The 20,008-nt window shown below is 43.1% G+C and overlaps 1 protein-coding gene across 1 annotated transcript in view; it reads right to left on the minus strand.

Annotated features, from left to right (window-relative positions):
* The window catches only part of LOC124711642 (cytochrome P450 6k1-like), a 72,440-nt gene that overhangs the window by 13,922 nt on the left and 38,510 nt on the right, over positions 1-20,008 (minus strand). Inside the window, exons 5-6 of the mRNA XM_047241831.1 lie at positions 17,661-17,842; positions 7,978-8,199 (exon numbers count right to left, since the gene is read on the minus strand). Of these exons, the coding sequence (XP_047097787.1) occupies positions 7,978-8,199; positions 17,661-17,842 (404 nt within the window). The remainder of the gene's footprint in view (positions 1-7,977; positions 8,200-17,660; positions 17,843-20,008) is intronic.

Raw genomic sequence — 20,008 nt, forward strand, 5'->3', positions numbered from 1 at the left:
TCGCCGGAAATCCCGTCAAGTCGCAAGTGATTCTGTACCAGTGTCAGTTCGCGTAGCACGAGACAGTCGCTCTTGTCGTCAGCAGGACAATAAACTTTTTGTGGATTTGGACATTAACGGCAAAGTGATACCGTTCTAGCTAGATACCGGAGCTGCAGTTTCACTGATCAATCAAGACACGTACAAACAGCTGGGCACACCTCCGTTGCGTGCCGCAAATGTTAAGCTCAGTTGTTATTCAGGACAAGCAATCCCTGTGTTAGGACAGTGCAGCCTTCTTGCAACATACAAGGGACAAACAAAACTTGTGTCATTTTACGTTCTTCGTTCTTCTTCTGCTGTGAACTTGTTTGGTTTAGATTTATTTCAGTTGTTTAACTTGTCTATAGTCAATTAGACAAGGGCATCACCCTTAGTAATTTTGCCTATCAGTGAACCAGACTGTGCCTTCAGACAGTGTTTCTCGTCTATGTGAAGAATATGCAGACATTTTTGCACCGGGCCTTGGTTGCGCTAAGAACTATAAAGCACATTTGGAACTGAAAGTAAACGCACAACCGAAATTTTTCAGAGCACACAATGTTCCCCACGCATTGCGTGATGAGGTCGCAAGAACATTAAACGATTTGGAATCACAAGGTGTGATTGAACGTGTGCAGGCTTCTCTCTGGGCATCACCCTTAGTAATTTTGCCAAAACCTTCCGGCAAATTGAGACTTTGTGTGGACTTCAAGGCAACAGTGAATCCACAACTAGTGATTGCAACTTTTCCCTTACCCCGCCCGGAAGATCTTTTTGACAAACTGTGCCCAGGTAAATATTTTTCGAAGTTGGACCTAGCAGATGCGTACTTGCAAATACCGGTGGACGAAGAATCCCAGCGCGTTTTGGTGGTTAACACGCATCTTGGCTTGTATCGATTCAAACGACTGCCATTCGGGTGTGCCTCCGCCCCTGCATTGTTTCAGCAATATCTGCAAACTGTTTGTGCGTCGGTCCCTACTGCAGCAAATCATCTGGACGATATTGTGATCTCCGGAAAGACGGAAGAAGAACATTTAGCCAATCTCAGAACATTATTTCAGGTCTTGCGACAAAATGGTCTTCGCTTGCGGAAGGACAAATGTGTGTTTTTTGCTCGTGACTTATCCTACCTGGGACATGTACTCAATGCCTAAGGCATACATCCGAGTCCCGAGCACCTCCGTGCCATACAAGACTTGCCTTCGCCGCAGAATATGAAGCAGCTACAGAGTGTGCTGGGAAAAATCAATTACTATAAGACCTATGTGCGCCACGCCTCTTCCATTTCAGCTCCGCTTCATCGCTTACGCCGTAAAGGTGTTCCGTTCGTCTGGACGACGGAATGCGAACGCGCCTTTCGCCAGTTGAAATCGGCGTTGCTTTCCAATACTTGCCTTACGCCATTCGATCCCCAGAAACCCCTTTTGTTGATGGTAGATGCATCGAATTTAGGGATCGGTGCTGTGCTTGCGCACAAAGATGGATCACATGATCGCCCTATTGCCTTTGCGTCCAAATTGCTCTCCTCTGCGCAAAGAAATTATTCACAGATCGAGAAAGAAGCATTGGCTCTCGTATTTGGTGTTACTAAGTTTCATGATTTCTTGTATGGTCGTCACTTTACCATCATCACGGACCACAAACCTTTGACATCGCTTTTTCATCCAAACAAGCCTGTACCTCCACGTACAGCGCAGAAATTCATTCGCTGGTCTATTTTCCTCTCACAGTACCGCTACGATATCTTGTATCGGTCCACTGCTAAGCACGGAAACGCCGATGCGTTGTCCCGTTTGCCTGTTGCTGAGGATAGAGCATTCGATTCTTCCGAACTTGCTTGCATGTTCATTGACTCGGAAACCGATGACGTGGTCGAATCGTTTCCGATTGATTTTCTTCGTGTAGCTACGGCCACAGCTGCTGACCCTGTCCTTGCTACCGTTTTGCGTTTTGTTGCTACGCAATGGCCCTTGTCAAAGTCACGGATCGAGGATCCGTTGGTTCGCCGATTTTTTGCTCACAAGGAGAGACTTTTTGTTCGACGTGGTGTTTTGCTGTTGCGTTCTGATAATGATCAGTCCCGGGTCGTGGTCCCACGTTCGTTACAGTCCTCTGTCTTACGGCTTCTCCACCAAGGACATTGGGGTATAGTGCGAACGAAACAACTTGCTCGTCAGCACTGTACTTGGTTCGGAATCGATGCTGCGATTATGAATATGTGCTCTTCTTGCATGGCGTGTGCCGAACAACAATCCGCACCGCCGCGGCAATTCTTTGCATGGCCGAAAGCCACTTCCGCTTGGCAACGGTTGCACATCGATTTTGCTGGTCCATTCTGGAATGCTCGATGGTTGGTTCTGGTCGATTTCTTCAGTAATTTTCCTTTTGTTGTCCGGATGTCTTCCACGACGTCCACTGCCACCATCCAAGCGTTATCCACTATCTTTTGCGTTGAAGGTCTTCCACAGACTATTGTTTCCGACAATGGCCCACAATTCATGTCCGCAGAATTTCAGTTATTCTGCAAGGCCAATGGTATTCAACATCTGACATCCGCGCCGTTTTCGCCTCAGTCAAACAGCCGCATAACGATTGGTCCGGACTTTCAAGTCACAGATGTTGAAGTTAAAAGAGTCGCATTCTCGGGAGGACGCGTTATTGCTCTTTTTGTCCTCGTATCGCTCTCAGCCCCGAGATGGTCGCTCACCGGCTGATTTGCTCCACGGTCGTCCTCATCGAACCTTGATGTCTTTGCTACATCCGCCGCATCAGGTTCCTGTGCAGCGGCAGACACCTGCTTTTGCTCCGGGTGATGTTGTATACTATCGCAACTATCGAGGTTCACGGCGTTGGCTCGCAGGGCGCATTCTTCGCTGCCTCGGCCGCGCTATGTATCTGGTTTTGGGGGCCTCTGGTGAGGTGCGTCGGCATCTCAATCAGCTGCGCCTCTGTCGTCGCACGGGTCCTGCCGCTCCCCGTCTGCTTTCAGCGACGGTGCCGTCCGGTCAGCGCCCTGGGGACCCACCTACTGGCTCCCTCAGCCCCAGGTGTTACCGACGCTGCCTTCCATTTTGCCCCATGGCGACGCGCCGCCGCCTGTTCTGCCGCCGGCGACGCCCGCCGTGGACGCGTCGCTGCAACCGCCGGGCGCCTCCCTGGGTCACGCGCCGCCGATCGCTTCTCATGACCCGTTGTCCTCCGCCATGGACTTCTTGGCCGCTCCGGACCACATGACGTCTTCGCCCGTCGGGTGCCCCGACCCGATGGAGGTCGACCCTTCGGCCCCTCCTGTCTCTCTACGGGCGCATACACCGCATGTTGGCGTGCACCCTGGACTAGGTTTTCAGGCGTTTCCTAGCTCCCCTCGGACCGAATGGCAGGGTGCGGGTGGCACAGCCTCGCCTGTTGTTAGGCTCCCCACCTCGTCGCATACGTCAACATGGGGTCCTCCCCACGGCGGGCAGAAGCCTTATAACACAACCGTACGCCGATTTGCGGGGGAGGAATGTGGTGTCACCGCCAGACACCACACTTGCTAGGTGGTAGCCTTTAAATCGGCCGCGGTCCGCTAGTATACGTCGGACCCGCGTGTCGCCACTATCAGTGATTGCAGACCGAGCGCCGCCACACGGCAGGTCTAGAGAGACTTCCTAGCACTCGCCCCAGTTGTACAGCTGACTTTGCTAGCGATGGTTCACTGACAAATTACGCTCTCATTAGCCGAGACGATAGTTGGCATAGCCTTCAGCTACGTCATTTGCTACGACCTAGCAAGGCGCCATTATCAATTGCTATTTATCTTGCGATGCATGTACCGTCAGACCGATGTTCACCAATTATGGATTAAAGTTAAGTATTCCAGAAGCTACGTACTATTTTTGCTACTATAACAACCGTGTCCTGTTCCAGACCTCACGCCAGCCTGCGTGAGCTAAACGCGTGCCTTTCGGCTTCCTCCAAACCCCGTGGAATTGGCTCCTGCCAATCCACAACAAGATGAATAGCGCGACTGCAGCGACTTATCCCTTGCACGCTTCCCGTGACACCCACATTCCCAACTGTCCACGATCTACATACGTAATGCACCTAATACCCACTGGTTGCCCGATCTCTTACAAGAATCGTCACTTTAGTGTGCGCGAGTAATGAGTGGATGGGCAAATATTCATTAGGTACATTACGTTATGTAGACTGTAGACAGTTGGGAATGTGGGTCTCACGGGAAGCATGCAAGGGATAAGTCCGTGCAGTCGCGGTATTCATCTGTGTCCTCGGTGGCTCAGATGGACGCCGGCTCGGTAGCTCAGCGTGTTCGATCAGATGGTTAAACTACCCTATGTAAAAAAAAACTGAGTTAACAGATCAGCGGTGAACCTGAACGGGTGTCATCGGAGGTCCGCCACGAACAAATTCAGCGGACAATGTAGAACAAAATGAGATAAAAAAAAACACATGGATAGAGAGTGTGCCATGTAAGCAGGAGATCCCGGGTTCGAGTCCCGGTCGGTGTACACATTTTCAGCTGTCCCCATCGAGGTATATCAACAACACCTGTCGGCAGCTGAGGGTTTCAATTAATTATCAAAACAATTTCAGATTAATTTCGATCAATTTATGGCATTTAATCTTTGGTATTACTGGACAGTGTACGATACGCAACTGAAATTTTCCGTTAGTGTGTTGTCTTCAATACTGGAGGAACTACCTATTGAAAGTCACTGCTATTCACCTTAATATAATAATACGATATGACGGAAAGGTGTTTTAAGAGCTATATTGATGTCTACACAAACAGCTGCCGTTTGTGTACTTTCAATTCCCTTGAACCTGAATTTCTGCCTTCCTTCACATTATTGTTGTTGTTGTGGTCTTCAGTCCAAAGAATGGTTTGATGCAGCTCTCCATGCTACTCCATCCTGTGCAAGCTTCTTCCTCCCCGAGTGACTACTGCAACCTATAGCCTTCAGAATCTACGTCGTGTCTTCATCTCTCGGTTTCCCTCTACGATTTTTACCCTCCACGCTTCCCTCCAGTACTAAATCGGTGATCCGTTGACGCCTCAGAATATGTCCTACCAACCGATCCCTTCATCTAGTCAAGTTGTACCACAAACTCACCTTCTCCCCAATTCTATTCAATGCCTCCTCATTAGTTATGTGATTTACCATGTACAGTATTCTTCTGTTGCACCACATTTCAAAAGTTTCTATTCTCTTTTTGCCTAAACTGTTTATCGTCCATGTTTCACATCCATACATGGCTTCACTCCATACAAATACTTTCAGAAAATACTTCCTGACAGATCTATACTCGATGTTAACAATTTTCTCTTCTTCTGAAACGCTTTCCTTGCCATCGCCAGTCTACAATTTATACCCTCTCTACTTCGACCATCCTCATGCTGCCCAAATAGCAAACATCTACAGCTTTAAGTGTCTCACTGCCTAATCCAATTATCTCAGCATCACCGGATTTAATTCGACTACGTTCCATTATCTTCGTTTTGCTTTTGTTGATGTTCATCTTATATCCTCCTTTCAAGACGCTGTCAATTCCATTCAACTAACTGCTCTTTTAAGTTCTTTGCTGTGTCTGACAGAATCACAACGTCATCGGCAAACCTCCAGGTTTTTATTTCTTCTCCCTGGAGTTTGATTCTGACTCCAAACTTTTCTTTGGTTTCCTTTACTATTTGTTCAGTATAGAGGTTGAACAACATCGGTGGTAGGCTACAACCCTCTGTCACTCCCTTCTCAACCAGTGCTCCCCTTTCGTGCCCCACGACTCTTATAACTGCCATCTGGTTTCTGTACAAATTGTAAATAGCCGTTCGTTAGTTTCACATTGTAAGTAGTAATTCTTAAGAGTATTTTAGAAAAATCTTTTTTCTGTATTTCTTCTCTTATTGGGGCTGTGTCGTGTCTGCTAGTAACTGGGGTAGTTACATGAAGTCACAGCCGGCAGTTCCCGCACAGTGCAAGCTGCAGCTCATAGTTCAACACAACGCGACGTCATTCATCATGAATCCATGCTTTATACCCACGGCTCCACTTTTGCTGAGGTGCTGATGGCAGCCTGTGCGTGGGCCGTTCATTTCCATACCCGGCTGCTGCTAGCCTCCACCGAGTAGTGCGGGATGACCCCGAAAGCTGCAGGGAGCTCATCTCTTGTTCTCACACGGCAGGCGCAGAGGCGAGGAGGCCACGACGTTCCTGGCGCACACTACGGAGATCCTCTCCTGTGGTGCTCAGACGTAGTCAGCTGAAACCTTGAAAGCAGGTACGCCTGCCCTGCCCTCATCTGCCCGTGCAGTCCATCTGGATATTGCGCGATTAGACCAGTCGCCCATCGGAGACCCAAGATGAGGCTCCGATCAAGCACTGTCAGGTGCTGATAACGCCGCCTCATACAAGTGCGCGGCATCTCCGATCCTTTCAACATCTGACGCTGTTCACGCCCCTTACATACCCTACAAGACCAGGCAACAACACTAAATACGAACAACGCTAATTCAGTCTGCTGACCGTTCTATCTGCCCCAGAGAATTATTAACTCTATTCATTTACATACTCCTTGTCAATTTGTATGTGTACGAATTTACACTAATATTTGACAAAGTCTTCTGTGTTTTCTTTCTTCTTGGGCAGATAATATACGTTTTGACCCGCCACGTTAACCGAGAGCGCTAATGCGCTGCTTCCTGGACTTGGGTAGGCGCGCCGGCCCCGGATCGGATCCCCCCGGCGGATTACCGACGTCGGCCAGTGTGCCGGCCAGCCTGGATGTGGTTTTTAGGCGGTTTTCAACATCCCACTAGGTGAATACTGGGCTGTTCCCTACGTTCCGCCTCAGTTCCACGACTCGCAGGCATCTGAACACGTTCGCCCTATTCCATGAATTACATTTGATGCAGACAGCTGGGGTACCCTAATTCCATCCTAGGGGGGGGGGGGGGGGGGGGGGTATTTGGTAGCGGCAGAAAGGGCATCCGGTCACCCCTTAAAATTAACCTTTCCAAATCCGTCCTGACCATGCCGACCCTGCGAAACCGCGGGTCAACGCACTAGCGAAAGAAAAGTATACATTATCATTGCAGTATTCCTGAATGAGTACCTAATATGAGATATATGAGATACATTTCCAAATATTCGCAAACTTACAGCATTTCCTTCGTTATCAGTACAAGTGTTTATTCATCTTCAGCTCCAGAAACGCATGTCTCATTCCCCTCATTGACTACATCCTCAGGTTTTAGAATCTGGCAGAAGGGGCTACGTAACTCTTCCTGAGACTCCCTCCCTTGCTGCCCGTGAGCGTTTGTCAGTCTTTTCCTTCGTTCTTCACTTGCAATCTACTGGTCAATTTTAAATTCATCGCACATTTGGCAAGTCTCATTTTTGTGATATGGACAAACTAAAATATTTATTAAAAGTCGCCTGCAGGCCAGTTGCTTAACTGGCTGAATTTCTCTTTCCCAGAAAACACCCTGAATACACATCATTTCAATGTCAAGCAAAACACTGAAATATCTCATCTCACTGAAATATCTCATCTCACACCAGACGTAAATACTAATATAGAACTTGGAAACATCAATACGTAATGCTTGTTGTGTTTTTAATTACTTTTATCGTCCTCACAGTTAGCCCACTATAAACGCGAAACTCAAAGATACAATTCGCCTTATCCAACCAACACTCAGTGGTGATGCCCATGTTACTGAACGCAGAGGTATGATTTCTTGGAACTACACTAATATGTTAACGAAATTTCTTAACTATTTAACGGTGGAGTGATATATTCTCCAGAGCATCGACCATTTATTCCCCTCACGAATATCTGCCTTTGCTACAAAAAGTAATGACAAACTCAAAAATAGCAAAATGGTCGCCCCTTTTGGCTCAAGCTTGCATATGACATAATAAAATAAGCGGAAAAAGCTACGTAACTCACCGGAGACCACGTTGTCCAGGTAGGACATTTCCGCTATAGCGTCGTACGTAATGCAGCCACCATGGCGCTCCAGCACAGTGTCTATCTCCTGCTGCACATTTCTTTGGATGTCCTCGTGCAGCGCCAGCTCGTATAAGCTGGAGCTAATTGTAGTCGTCGAAGTCTCGAAGCCCGCGATGAAGAATCCAAAAGATTCTGCTGCTAGGTCGTCCATTGGAAAATCTGCAGTGACGAAAGATCGTTTTGATGTTAGTGGCAAAGACAAAAAACAACGGCCGTTTACTGAACCTACGAAGTGCACATTTTAGTTGATTGTCATAAACTGATACTGCTGTTGTTGTGCTCTTCATTCCAAAAACTGGTTTTATGCAGCTCTCCGTACTACTCTATAATGCGCGTGCCTCTTCGTCTCCGAATAACTACTGCAACCTACATCCTTCTGAATCTGCTTACTGAATTCATCTGTTAGTCACCCTCTACGATTGTTAACCCCCTCCCCCCCACACTTTCCTCCAATACTAGATTGGCGATCCCTTGATGTCTCAGAATGTGTCCTATGAACCCATCCCTTCTTCTAATCAGGTTGTGCCACAAATTTCTCTTTTCCCGAATTCTGCTTCGAATCCGTTCATTAATTACGTGATCTACCCACCTAATCTACACCACATTTCAGAAGCTTCTACTCCTTTCTTATCTAACCGCTTTATCGTCCATCTTTCACTTTCTTACATAACCACACTCCAGACAAAAACCTTCAAAAAAGGCTTCCTAACACTTAAATCTATATTCGATGTTAACAAATTTCTCTTCTTCTCAAACGCTTTTCTCGCCATTGTCGCTCTGCATTCTATATCCTCTCTACTTCGACCATTTATTTTTTCACCCAAGTAGCAAAACTCACCTACTACTTTAAGAGTCTCGTTTCCTAATCTATTTCCCTCAGCACCATATGATTAATTCGACTACATTCCATTACACTTGTTTTGCTTTTGTTGCTGTTCATCTTATTTCCTCCTTTCAAGACACTGTCCATTCCGTTCAACACCTCTTCCACATCCTTTGCTGTCTCTGCAGAATTACGATGTCATCGGCAAACTTCAAAGTTTTCTTTTTCTTCTCTGGTTATTTTAATTCCTATACCAAATTTTTCTTTGGTTTCATTTACTGTTTGCATAAGGCACTGATTGAATAAAATCGGGGACAGGTTACAATCCTATCTCACGCCCTTCTCAACCACTGCTTCCCTTCCATGCCCACCGGTTCTTATAACCACCGTCTGGTTTCCGTACAAGTTGTAAATAGCCTTTCGTTCCCTGTATTTTACCCCTGCTACCTTCAGAATTTCAAAGAAATTCGCACAACATTGTCAAAAGCTTTCTCTACGTCTAGTAAAGCTATCTTCTGAGAGAAGTTGTAGGCTATTTCGTCTGTCTCATACATCTTGCGCACCAAATGGAATAGTTTATGATAGCTGGCTCTCCCAAGGCTATCAGTAGATCTGACGGAATGTCCTCTAATCCAGCGACCATATTCAGACTTAGATGTTCCAGTGTTCTGACAAGTTCTCCTTGTAGTATCATATCTAGGTCCTCTTCCCTTTCTACAATACCGCCCTCAAAGGTATTGTCTTTTTACCTATTGGATCCTGTGCTGCCTTTATTATTTCATCTCTCAAAGCTACCCGTTCATCTTCTACTGTATACCTTTCCCCTGTTCTAGTCAACTGTTCCCTAATGCTCCCTCTGTAACTCTCCATAACCTCCCGCTGTTTCAACTTATCCAGGCCCTATCTCATTAATTTCCTACCTTTTCGTAATTTATTCAGTTTTAATCTACACTTCGTAACCAATAAATTGCTGTCAGAGTCCACATGTACCCCTGGAATTTTCTCACAATTTAAAATTTGGTCCCATAATCTCTGTCTTACCATTGTACACTCAATCTTTCCTTTGTCTCCATGTCTCTTCCAGATATGCAACCTTCTTTAGTGATTCTTAAACGAGTTGCTAGATTCTACCAGGCGGCTTCCTCTTCCAGTCCATATTATCCTATAATTTTCCATTCTGTGTCTTTTCCTACTGTCGAAGTCCAGTCCACCATCACAATTAAATTTTCGCTGCCTTCACTAGCTGAATAATTTCTTTTAGCTCATCATACATTTCTTCACTCTCTTCATCATCTGCGGAGGTGGTCGGCATACAGACTTCTACTACTGTGGTGGGTGGAAGCTTAGTGATTCTCTGTCCAACGATAATGCGTTCACTATGCTGTTCATAGTAACTTACCCACATGCCTGTTTTCTTATTCATTTAAAATCTACTCCTGCAGTACTTGTATTTGGTTTTGTATCCATGATACTGTACTCGCCTGACCAGAAGCCCTGTCATACTGCCACCGAACTTCACTAATCCCCTCTATTTCTAAATTGAATCTACTCGTTTTTCAATTTAGATTTTCTGACCTGCCTGCACGATTACGGGATGTAACATTCCACACTCTGACCCGTAGAATGCAGTTTTGTTTCTCCTGATGATAACATCCTCATGAGTAGTCCCCACCTGGAGATCCGAATGGGGGACTATTTTATCTCCAGAATATTTTAGGCAGGAGGATTCCATCATTATTTAACCATACAGTAGAGCACCATGTCCTCAGGAAAATTGCGGCTATAGTTTCCCCTTCGTTTCATCTGTTCGCAGTACCAGCACAGTACTGTCATTACGGTTTATGTTACAAGGCCAGATCAGTCAGTCACCCAGATCGTTGCCCCTGCAACCGAAAAGGCTGCCACTCTTCTGCAGGAAACTCATGTTTGTCTGGCTTCTCGGCAGAGGGCCCTCCGTTGTGGCTGCACCTGTGGTACGGCTATCTGTATCGCTGAGGCACGAAAGCCTCCCCACCGACGTCTAGGTCGAGGTTTATAAAGGAATGTAATGTCGTAATATTACGTTGGACCTCTTGTCTGTCTAGATGGGTTAGTTTTCTTCCTACGCTGACACATTGTGATATTATACATTTTTCGAAAATGATGTGGCTATATTTGCAAAGAATATTGTTTTTCTTCAGTTGAAATAAGGAAACCAGTTCTATTCGCTTTTCCTTCCAGAATATTTATTTGAGTAACATACTAAGAATAGAAATCTGATCACATTATAAAATAGCGAGCAAGCAGAAAGAGATAACCTCATGATTTTACCATACTGAGGTCACGTTTCCGACAAAATAAGTCGTGGGTTTCGAAAAACTAGGCTACAAATTAGCTTCAGGACAGTGAGCAATGTAAGATCACGTCATATACACAATATATATATTAATAAAAATATAACATGTCAGGTATATATAAAATAATATGTAGTGAATGTGATACATTTTATATTTGGCAAAGAGAGAGGAACTGCAAAACGATATTTAGAGAACATATTAATCTCAGCATCCACTGTTCATTTAAGGGAATACAAGCATCCAGCTAATGACAGAAATAAAAACATCACCATTCTTCATAAAGCAGAACAAGGCAGATAATTAAATATTATATATATATATATATATATATATATATATATATATATATATATATTATTGGTGTTTTGCTCTTAAAGAGCGCATTTGGACTAAACTACATGGCCAGTTCCTTTTGCTGCCTTCCTTGCTGCCCAAACTTCCCTCATTCGCTCGCTGTGTTTCTGTTTCCGGTCCTCTGTCCATGCTTCTTGTCGGCTTTGTGTCTTCGGCCTCATCTTGATTGCCTTTTTGGTTGCCCATATTTCTTTCATCTTCTGGCTGTGATCTTGCTTGCGTTCCTCGGTCCATTTTATGCCTGTTCGTTTGTCGCATTGTATCTCATGTAGTTTACTTTTCTTAATGATGTTTCTGAACTTTATTCTGTCGTTTATTGTGTCTGCTGTTATGTTGAGCTGGTTCAGGTCTTTTCTACCTCTGCCACCCATTTGTTGTTTCTAGTGGTTACCCAGTCAAAGATCTGTTTGGTCAGCCTGTGTGATGGCATTCTGTATAGGTGTCCATAGAATTGTAGTCTGCGTTTTCTATTCTTTTCTGTGATTGTCTCCGTATGTTCGTACAGTTCCTCTGTAGGTTTCTTGATCCATATTCCATTGTTGTTAGTTGCGCCAAATATTTTCCTAAGTATTTTCCGTTCTACTTTTTCTAATTGTCTGATACGTGTATGCCCTAGGATTAGTGTGGTCTCTGCTGCATATAGTGCCTCGGGGAGCACCACCGTGTCGTAATGGCGTAATTTGGCTTCTTGTGAGATAGACTTCTTGTTGTAATGATTCCACACTACTTTGTATGCCTTGTCCAGTTTAGTCTTTCTTTCTTCGTTTGAGTCTCTGTTATGTCCACTCATTTGTAGTGTTTCACCGAGGTATTTGAAGTTTGCCGTTTTGTAAATCGTGCCATACTTTGTGTTCAGAGATGAGAGTTTCTTTGTGGTCATAAACTGTGTCTTTTCGTAAGAGATCTGTAGTCCAGTTTTGGAAGCGATTTCGTCCAGTTTTTCAATAGCGTCTTTTGTTTCCTTTATACCTTTCGTGACAATCGCCAAATCGTATGCAAAAGCCAGGCATTGAATCTGTAGGTTTCCTAAGGTTATCCCCTGTTGTGATGTTTCCCAATCTTTTATGACCTTATCTAACACCAGATTGAAAGGGAGAGGTGAGAGGCCATCGCCTTGTCGGACACTTGTGCGAATTTCAAAGGGCTCTGATAGTTCCCCACAGAACTTTACTTTGGAGGTCGTGTTGGTTAAAGTTTGCTCTATGATAGCCCGTGTTTTGTTGTCTACTTTGTATTCTGCTAGAATTTTGAAGAGAGTTTTCCGGTCGATAGAGTCGTACGCCTTTTTGAAGTCAACAAAGGTAATGATCAGGTTCTGTTTGTGTTGTAAAATCATTTTCAGGTTCCAAATTTGCTCCGCACAAGACCGCCCTTTACGAAAGCCTGCTTGGTATTCCCCAATCAAGTGGTCGGTTTGGCATTCTAGTCTGTTCAGTAAAGCTTTAGAGAGGATCTTGTATGTGACCGGTAGTAGGGGTATTCCTCTGTAGTTGTTCGGGTCAGTCTTGTCACCTTTTTTGTGTAGTGGGTGTATCAGGGCAGTTTTCCAGTCGTCAGGAATTTTCATGGTCTTCCAGATGTCTTCCAAGATCCTGTGGATGTCTTTGGTGAGTTCTGGGTCTTGTAACTTCCAGATTTCCGCGATGATGCCATCTTCTCCTGGTGCTCTACGATTCTTGAGTGACTTTATCATTTCTTTAACTTCTTCTAGAGTTGGAGGTTCACTATCTGGATTGTATGTGCTCGTTTCTGTCATCATTTCTTCCATGGGGGGGGGGGGGTGTCTGTGTTGAGCAGTTTTTCAAAGTACTTTGCCAGAATGTCACAATTGTTTTTGGTATTGGTTTCTAGGGTTCCATCCGGTCTTCTGAAGCACAAGTTGGGTGGTTGATATCCATATATATATGACGAAACAACCGCACAAAATACTTAATGTGCAAACAGAGTTTCAGAGTAAGAAGTATATACCAAAGTTCAACAGTGTTTTAGCCAAAGAAGCTGGACTTGGAGTCTCTCTCCATATCCTGCAAGCAAAGTTGTCTAATTTGACCTCATATATTGGATTATTTTGCAATTTCATACGGTTTATACATTCCACATTGAGATACCATCTGTTCAAAGCTTGTATTTTACATATATAAACGTATACCACAGATGTGCAAGACTTGTAAACAACAGAAGACAGGTAATGTAAACTCCTCGACTTGTCAGTTCCGTGTTTACACTATATGACAGTTATGTCAGACGTGATCAAGACTCGTCACTATCTAAGGTCCGACAGCAATAACATACCCGACAACCTGTGTTGTATATGATAGGAGTGATTTCATATCCTGTCGCATTAACTGACGCACTCATGTCATTGCTATAGAGATACATAATGTAAACAGACATATTTCTGCTATTATATATACAGTTGCCATGATGTAGAACTCGATGTACGTACAGTTGTCTGCTCCTCTGTATCAGACGCCACTGGTAGTGGGTTAAACACTCGAATAGCACTTTGGCAAATAAACATTTTAAGTGCAGCCCATGATGTTCTGAAAATATCCTTCAATAAATATCTCAAAGCTCCGGGGCACCAAGCATTCAACATTTTTAGGGTGAGCTAATGCTATTTTCCGCTCTTTTATAAACTTAGAAATGTTGTCATAAAACAAGTATAAATCTCTTATAATCTTTGGTTCCGACGGTCTCAATATTCTGCTGTAATAGAGGGTGTGTCGTTTTTGAGTATTTTTATGGATTAATGAATTTCTCGCTCTGTTGGTGGGAAATATTCCTCACTTTTTTCTAGTATTGCTGAAAATTCTGGTTTGACTGTTGTAACTCGATAGTTTTTGATAACACTTCATAATTTTTCTTCTTATTTGATCCTATTTTATCATGTTTACCTTTCAGTCAAATATTTGGTTTTGATATTCTTTAAGTAAGTTTCGTAAAAAGTTCTCGTTTATTTTTTGTGAAATTTCCTTGTATGTGTTAAGATTGAGATGTTTCAAATATTGTTTTGACTTATCGGATTACTATTGATGTTTCTTTTCTTTGTTGTCTGAATTTTTCGAAGCGATCTTTCTTTAACATCTCCATTTTCTCCATTTTTGAGTTCTTTGTTCTAAACGTTCTTTGTAATCCTCATTGTTCAATTTCTTCTTTTTGTTATTTGCGAATGCTAATGTTTTCTCTGCCGCTTTAGTGACCTCTACCTGGAGCTCATGCTAATCACATTTTTAGCTGCCTCACTTATTTCTGTAACTTTTTCTATGTATTGACTTGACAAAAGTCATGGGATAACGACATGCACATGTATATATGGCGGTAGTATCGTGTATACAAGGTATGAAAGGGCAATTCATTGGCGGAGCTGCCATTTGCACTCAGGTGATTCACCTGAATAGGTTTCCTACGTGATTAATGGTTAATGGAGCTATGCGCGTGGGACATTCCATATCGGAAATCGTTAGGGAATTCAACATTTCGAGGTCCACAGTGTCAACAGTGTGCTGATAATACCAAATTTCAGGCATTACCTCTCACTACATACTACGCAGTGGCCGACGGCCTTCACTTAACGGCCAAGAGCAGCGGCATTTGGATAGAGTTGTCAGTGATAACAGACAAGCAACGCTGCGTGAAATAACAGCGGAAACCAATGTGGGAGCAAGACTAGCGTATCCGTTAGGACAATGCGGTGCAATATGGCTTTATTGGGCTATGACAGGAAACGAGTGGCTTTGCTAACAGCACGACACCGACTGTAGCGCCTCCCTTGGGCCCCTGACCGGATCGGTTGAACCCTAGACGACTGGAAAACCGTGCCTTGGGAAGAGCTGATGGTACGATTCGAGTGTGGCACGGACGCCACGAAGCCATGGAGCCAAGCTGTCAATAAGGCTGACATATACAAGCTGATGGTGGCTCCATGATGGTGTGGACTGTGTTTACGTGCAGTGGACTGGGTTCTCTGGTCCAACTGCACCGTTCATTGAATGATAATGGTTATTTTCGGCTACTTGGAGACCATTTGCAGCCAACAGAGATGGAATTTTTACAGGTCACGATGCGCCAGATCACCAGGCCATAATGGTTGGCTGCAGACTCCTAACTAAGGTACAAGCATATGGGATTGGTTCCCAAATATGTGAGTGGCTCGAAGACTTCGTAAGTAATAGAACCCAGTACGTTGTCCTCGATGGTGAGTGTTCATCGGAGGTGAGGGTATCATCTGGAGTGCCCCAGGGAAGAGTGGCAGGTCCGCTGTTGTTTTCTATCTACATAAATGATCTTTTGGATAGGGTGGATAGCAATGTGCGGCTGTTTGCTGATGATGCTGTGGTGTACGGGAAGGTGTCGTCGTTGAGTGACTGTAGGAGGATACAAGATAACTTGGACAGGATTTGTGATTGGTGTAAATAATGGCAGCAAACTCTAAATATAGATAAATGTAAATTAATGTAGATGAATAGGAAAAAGAATCCCGTAATGTTTGAATACTCCATTAGTAGTGTAGTGCTTGACACAGTCACGTCGATTAAATATTTGGGCGTAACATTGCAAAGTGATATGAAGTGGGACAAGCGTGTAATGGCAGTTGTGGGGAAGGCGGATAGTCGTCTTCGGTTCATTGGTAGAATTTTGGGAAGATGTGGTTCATCTGTAAAGGAGACCTCTTATAAAACACTAATACGAACAATTCTTGAGTACTGCTCGAGCGTTTGGGATCCCTATCAGGTAGGATTCAGGGAGGACATAGAAGCAATTCAGAGGCGGGCTGCTAGATTTGTTACTGGTAGGTTTGATCATCACGCGAGTGTTACGGAAATGCTTCAGAAACTCGGGTGGGAGTCTCTGGAGGAAAGGAGGCGTTCTTTTCGTGAATCGCTACTGAGGAAATTTAGAGAACCAGAATTTGAGGCTGACTGCAGTACAATTTTACTGCCGCCAACTTATATTTCGCGGAAAGACCACAAAGATAAGATAAGAGAGATTAGGGCTCGTACAGAGGCATATAGGCAGTCATTTTTCCCTCGTTCTGTTTGGGAGTGGAACAGGGAGAGATGATGCTAGTTGTGGTACGAGGTACCCTCAGCCACGCACCGTATGGTGGACTGCGGAGTATGTATGTAGATGTAGACTGGTTTGAAGAACACTCTGGACAGTTAGAGCGAATCATTTGGCCACCCAGCTTACCCCAGATTAATCCAAGCGAACATTTGTGGGACATAATCGAGAGATCAATCTGTGCACAAAGTCCTGCAGCGTCAACACTCTGGCAGTCATGGACGGCTATAGAGGCAGCATGCCTCAGTATTTCTGCAAGGATCTCCGAAAGAGTTGTTGAGTCCATGCCACGTCGAGTTACTGCACTGCTCTGGGAAAAACGAGGTCAGACACGTTATTAAGTGGTATCCCAGGAGCCTTTGTCACCTCTGTGTATATATGTTTGTAATATTGGTTCTACTAAAGTTGTATGTGACTAGTTTCTGAAGTTTCTCTTTTCGTTTTAGGTGGATGGAATCGTATGTTAACATTTGAGAGATAATGGTCTGACTCAAATTTCTCATTTCTATACTTTGTGTTGGTAAGTTGTACTTTTAAATTGAGCCTAATCCTAATCATACAACACACTACAAAAAAGTAAATTGTATGAGGTATTACATAAAACAGAAACTAATCATAAAATGAGTTATTTAATACCACTTGCTGAATCATTTTCCCAACAGGTTCGCATAACACAGCACAATCAAAATTTGCGATGGACATGCCACCATACAAAAATCAGTCAGCCGAAAGTCATGCTATATTAACAATGAGTTATGGATACATGGATTCAAGTCTGGGAATATGCTTCATGATTTTAAGATTATAATCTTATAAATAATAATAAAATTCCCTTGGGTGTGCCAAATTCCCCCCATCCTCCCCTACACCTATGAAGCATAATTCGTATGAAACTGTTTGTAATGATATGGGACCTATTTTTCTTTATAGAGAGTTAACCGCAAGAATCTCGATGTCATAATTTCGCCATCTTCTCATCACGTCGATATAAATGTGCGAGATATTGTTCACTTACATGCTACATTAAAAGCGAAATAACTCACAAGTTTTCTCTGTATTGTTTCCATTTTGCAATTTGTCTCCGTCGACGAATCCTTTATTTTTAAGTTGCATGAGGAGGTCTATAAAATCATTCCTTGTCACATTCTTCTTCTCCCTGTACTCCACATTGTCTGCTATCATTTTCCGAAAGAAGCTGCTGACTTCTGTGAAGCCACCTTTGATCCTGGAACGCAGAAATGCTTGATATTAATTACTTAAAGCATCCTCTAACACACAAAATGCGGTGAACATCTGATTAATGCAGTTCATTTTACGTGCTACTGTCATTTAGTTGTCAATTCAGTGAGTCGCTCAGTGAATAAAAGGAAACAAAAAATAATCCTGTGCTAGCATAGAATATACTCTAATTGCACAATGCCTAATTTTATCTGTACGAACTGAAATTCAAGAGAAATATTTTAGGAGAAAGTGCAGTGTGTAAATAAACAGAGCCTTAAATCCTGTCATTATATGCAGGAGAAGCATCTGGAGAAATTAATCGATTCACCATCAAGTTTCCTATGAAAATTGTTTCTCTTTGCTTTCTGTGATGTAGAAAAATTTCGAGCTCCTATAGCAAATACAAAAATATGTTCATTCCTCCATACATTCCACTCAGTATTTGCAACAAAATAGTATAAAATAAAATACAAAGTTGCAGGACAACTTAACGTAAATAATGTAATCCACGAAAAATGAAACGGCTCTGAGTGTATCCAAACTCTCTGGGTAGCCATAATGACCTAATATCTAATATCAAACAAAAGTGTCATTGATGGTTTCCATGTGTGTGGATTTCTGCACAATGAAGGATGTGCAGCGCCTGTAACAAATATAAACGCAAAACACTTTGACGCGCCAAAATCACGTTTTTTAAAAATCAAGGGACGAGTTAACTTGCCGATGAAATTCACATTTGGTTTGCAGATGACAAGCTATCAGTGCAGTAAACCAAAAAGTTGGTCCAGCAAAACCATATACTGTAAAATCACGGTAATAAAACAAAACGAATAAAAACTTCCTTTAGGCCTCATTTTGTTAGATCAGTTATAAACTATAATATGTTCACTTTCTACAGTTTTCAATAAACAAAAACCCATTGATGATGGCACAGAAGTGTTGAAACATGTTTGGGTAAAAAGAAAAAACAGTGTTTCCAAAAAGGCGGAACCTATATCCTACAAACGAACGATGCTTATTTACCCAGAAAGATACAAATAAACATTGGCAGTATTGCATTGTGTTTAACGTTAAAAATACTTAGTTATGCAAACCAGTGTGGTCTTAGGCCAGAACAACAGCGTTAAACAAAGAAATAACCAAAAAGCGTGAAAGCAGACGGAGTTTCCAGATGCGAGCGAAAAGGCTGGCATGAAATATCGTAAGTAAAAATCAATATCTATTGTAACGAACTAGTTTCCGTTTTAGAAGGCAACTCAAACTGTAAATAGCATTCATTACAGACCACTGATAAGGTTTTATTTTAGTAAAACCCGACGTGGTTAGTGACAAAAACACGAATTTTCATATAGCTGCAAAGACGTCAAAACACAATAACTGCAAAATAACAATGGACAATATGGCCACACACATGAAAAATACTGCTTTGGGACGTAAAAAATCATAAGCTTTGTATTTTACCATTTTCCGACACGGTTATTAATACAAAGTCAAATAGGATTAATGCAGCAGTGGATTTAATAATGAATATGAAAATAAGATCACGGGTAAGTTACACATTATTGTAGCCAACATAGACACGCAGCTCACACCTCCTACTGTAGTATAAGATTATATGCCAAATAGCTCCACACATGATGAAGAAATGTATGATGAGATAAAAGAAATTATTCAGATCGTTCAGGAATACGAAAATTTCATTGTGATAGGAGACTGGAATTTGATAGTAGGGGAAGGAAGAGAAGAAAAAACAGTAGGTGAATACGGACTCGGAGAAAGAAATGAAGTAGGGAGTCGCCTGGTAGAACTTTGCACAGCGCATAATTTAATCATTGCTAACACTTGGTTTAAGAATTACGAAAGAACGTTGTGTATCTCGAAGAGACATGGAGACACAGGAAATTTTCAGTTTGGGTATATAATGGTGACACAGAAATTTCGGAATCAGATTTTAAACTTCTAGACATTTCCATGGGCACATGTGGACTCTGACAGAAGTTTATTGGTTATGAAGTATAGATTAAAACTGAAGAAATTGCAAAAAGGTAGGAAATTAAGGAGATGGGGCACGGATAGATTGAAACAACGGGAGGCTGTGGAAAGTTTCAGAGGAAGCATTAGGCAACAGGTGACTGGAACAGGGGAAAGGTATACATTAGAAGACGAATGG

This window comes from Schistocerca piceifrons, chromosome 8, assembly GCF_021461385.2.
Source record: "Schistocerca piceifrons isolate TAMUIC-IGC-003096 chromosome 8, iqSchPice1.1, whole genome shotgun sequence".
NCBI lineage: Eukaryota > Metazoa > Arthropoda > Insecta > Orthoptera > Acrididae > Schistocerca > Schistocerca piceifrons.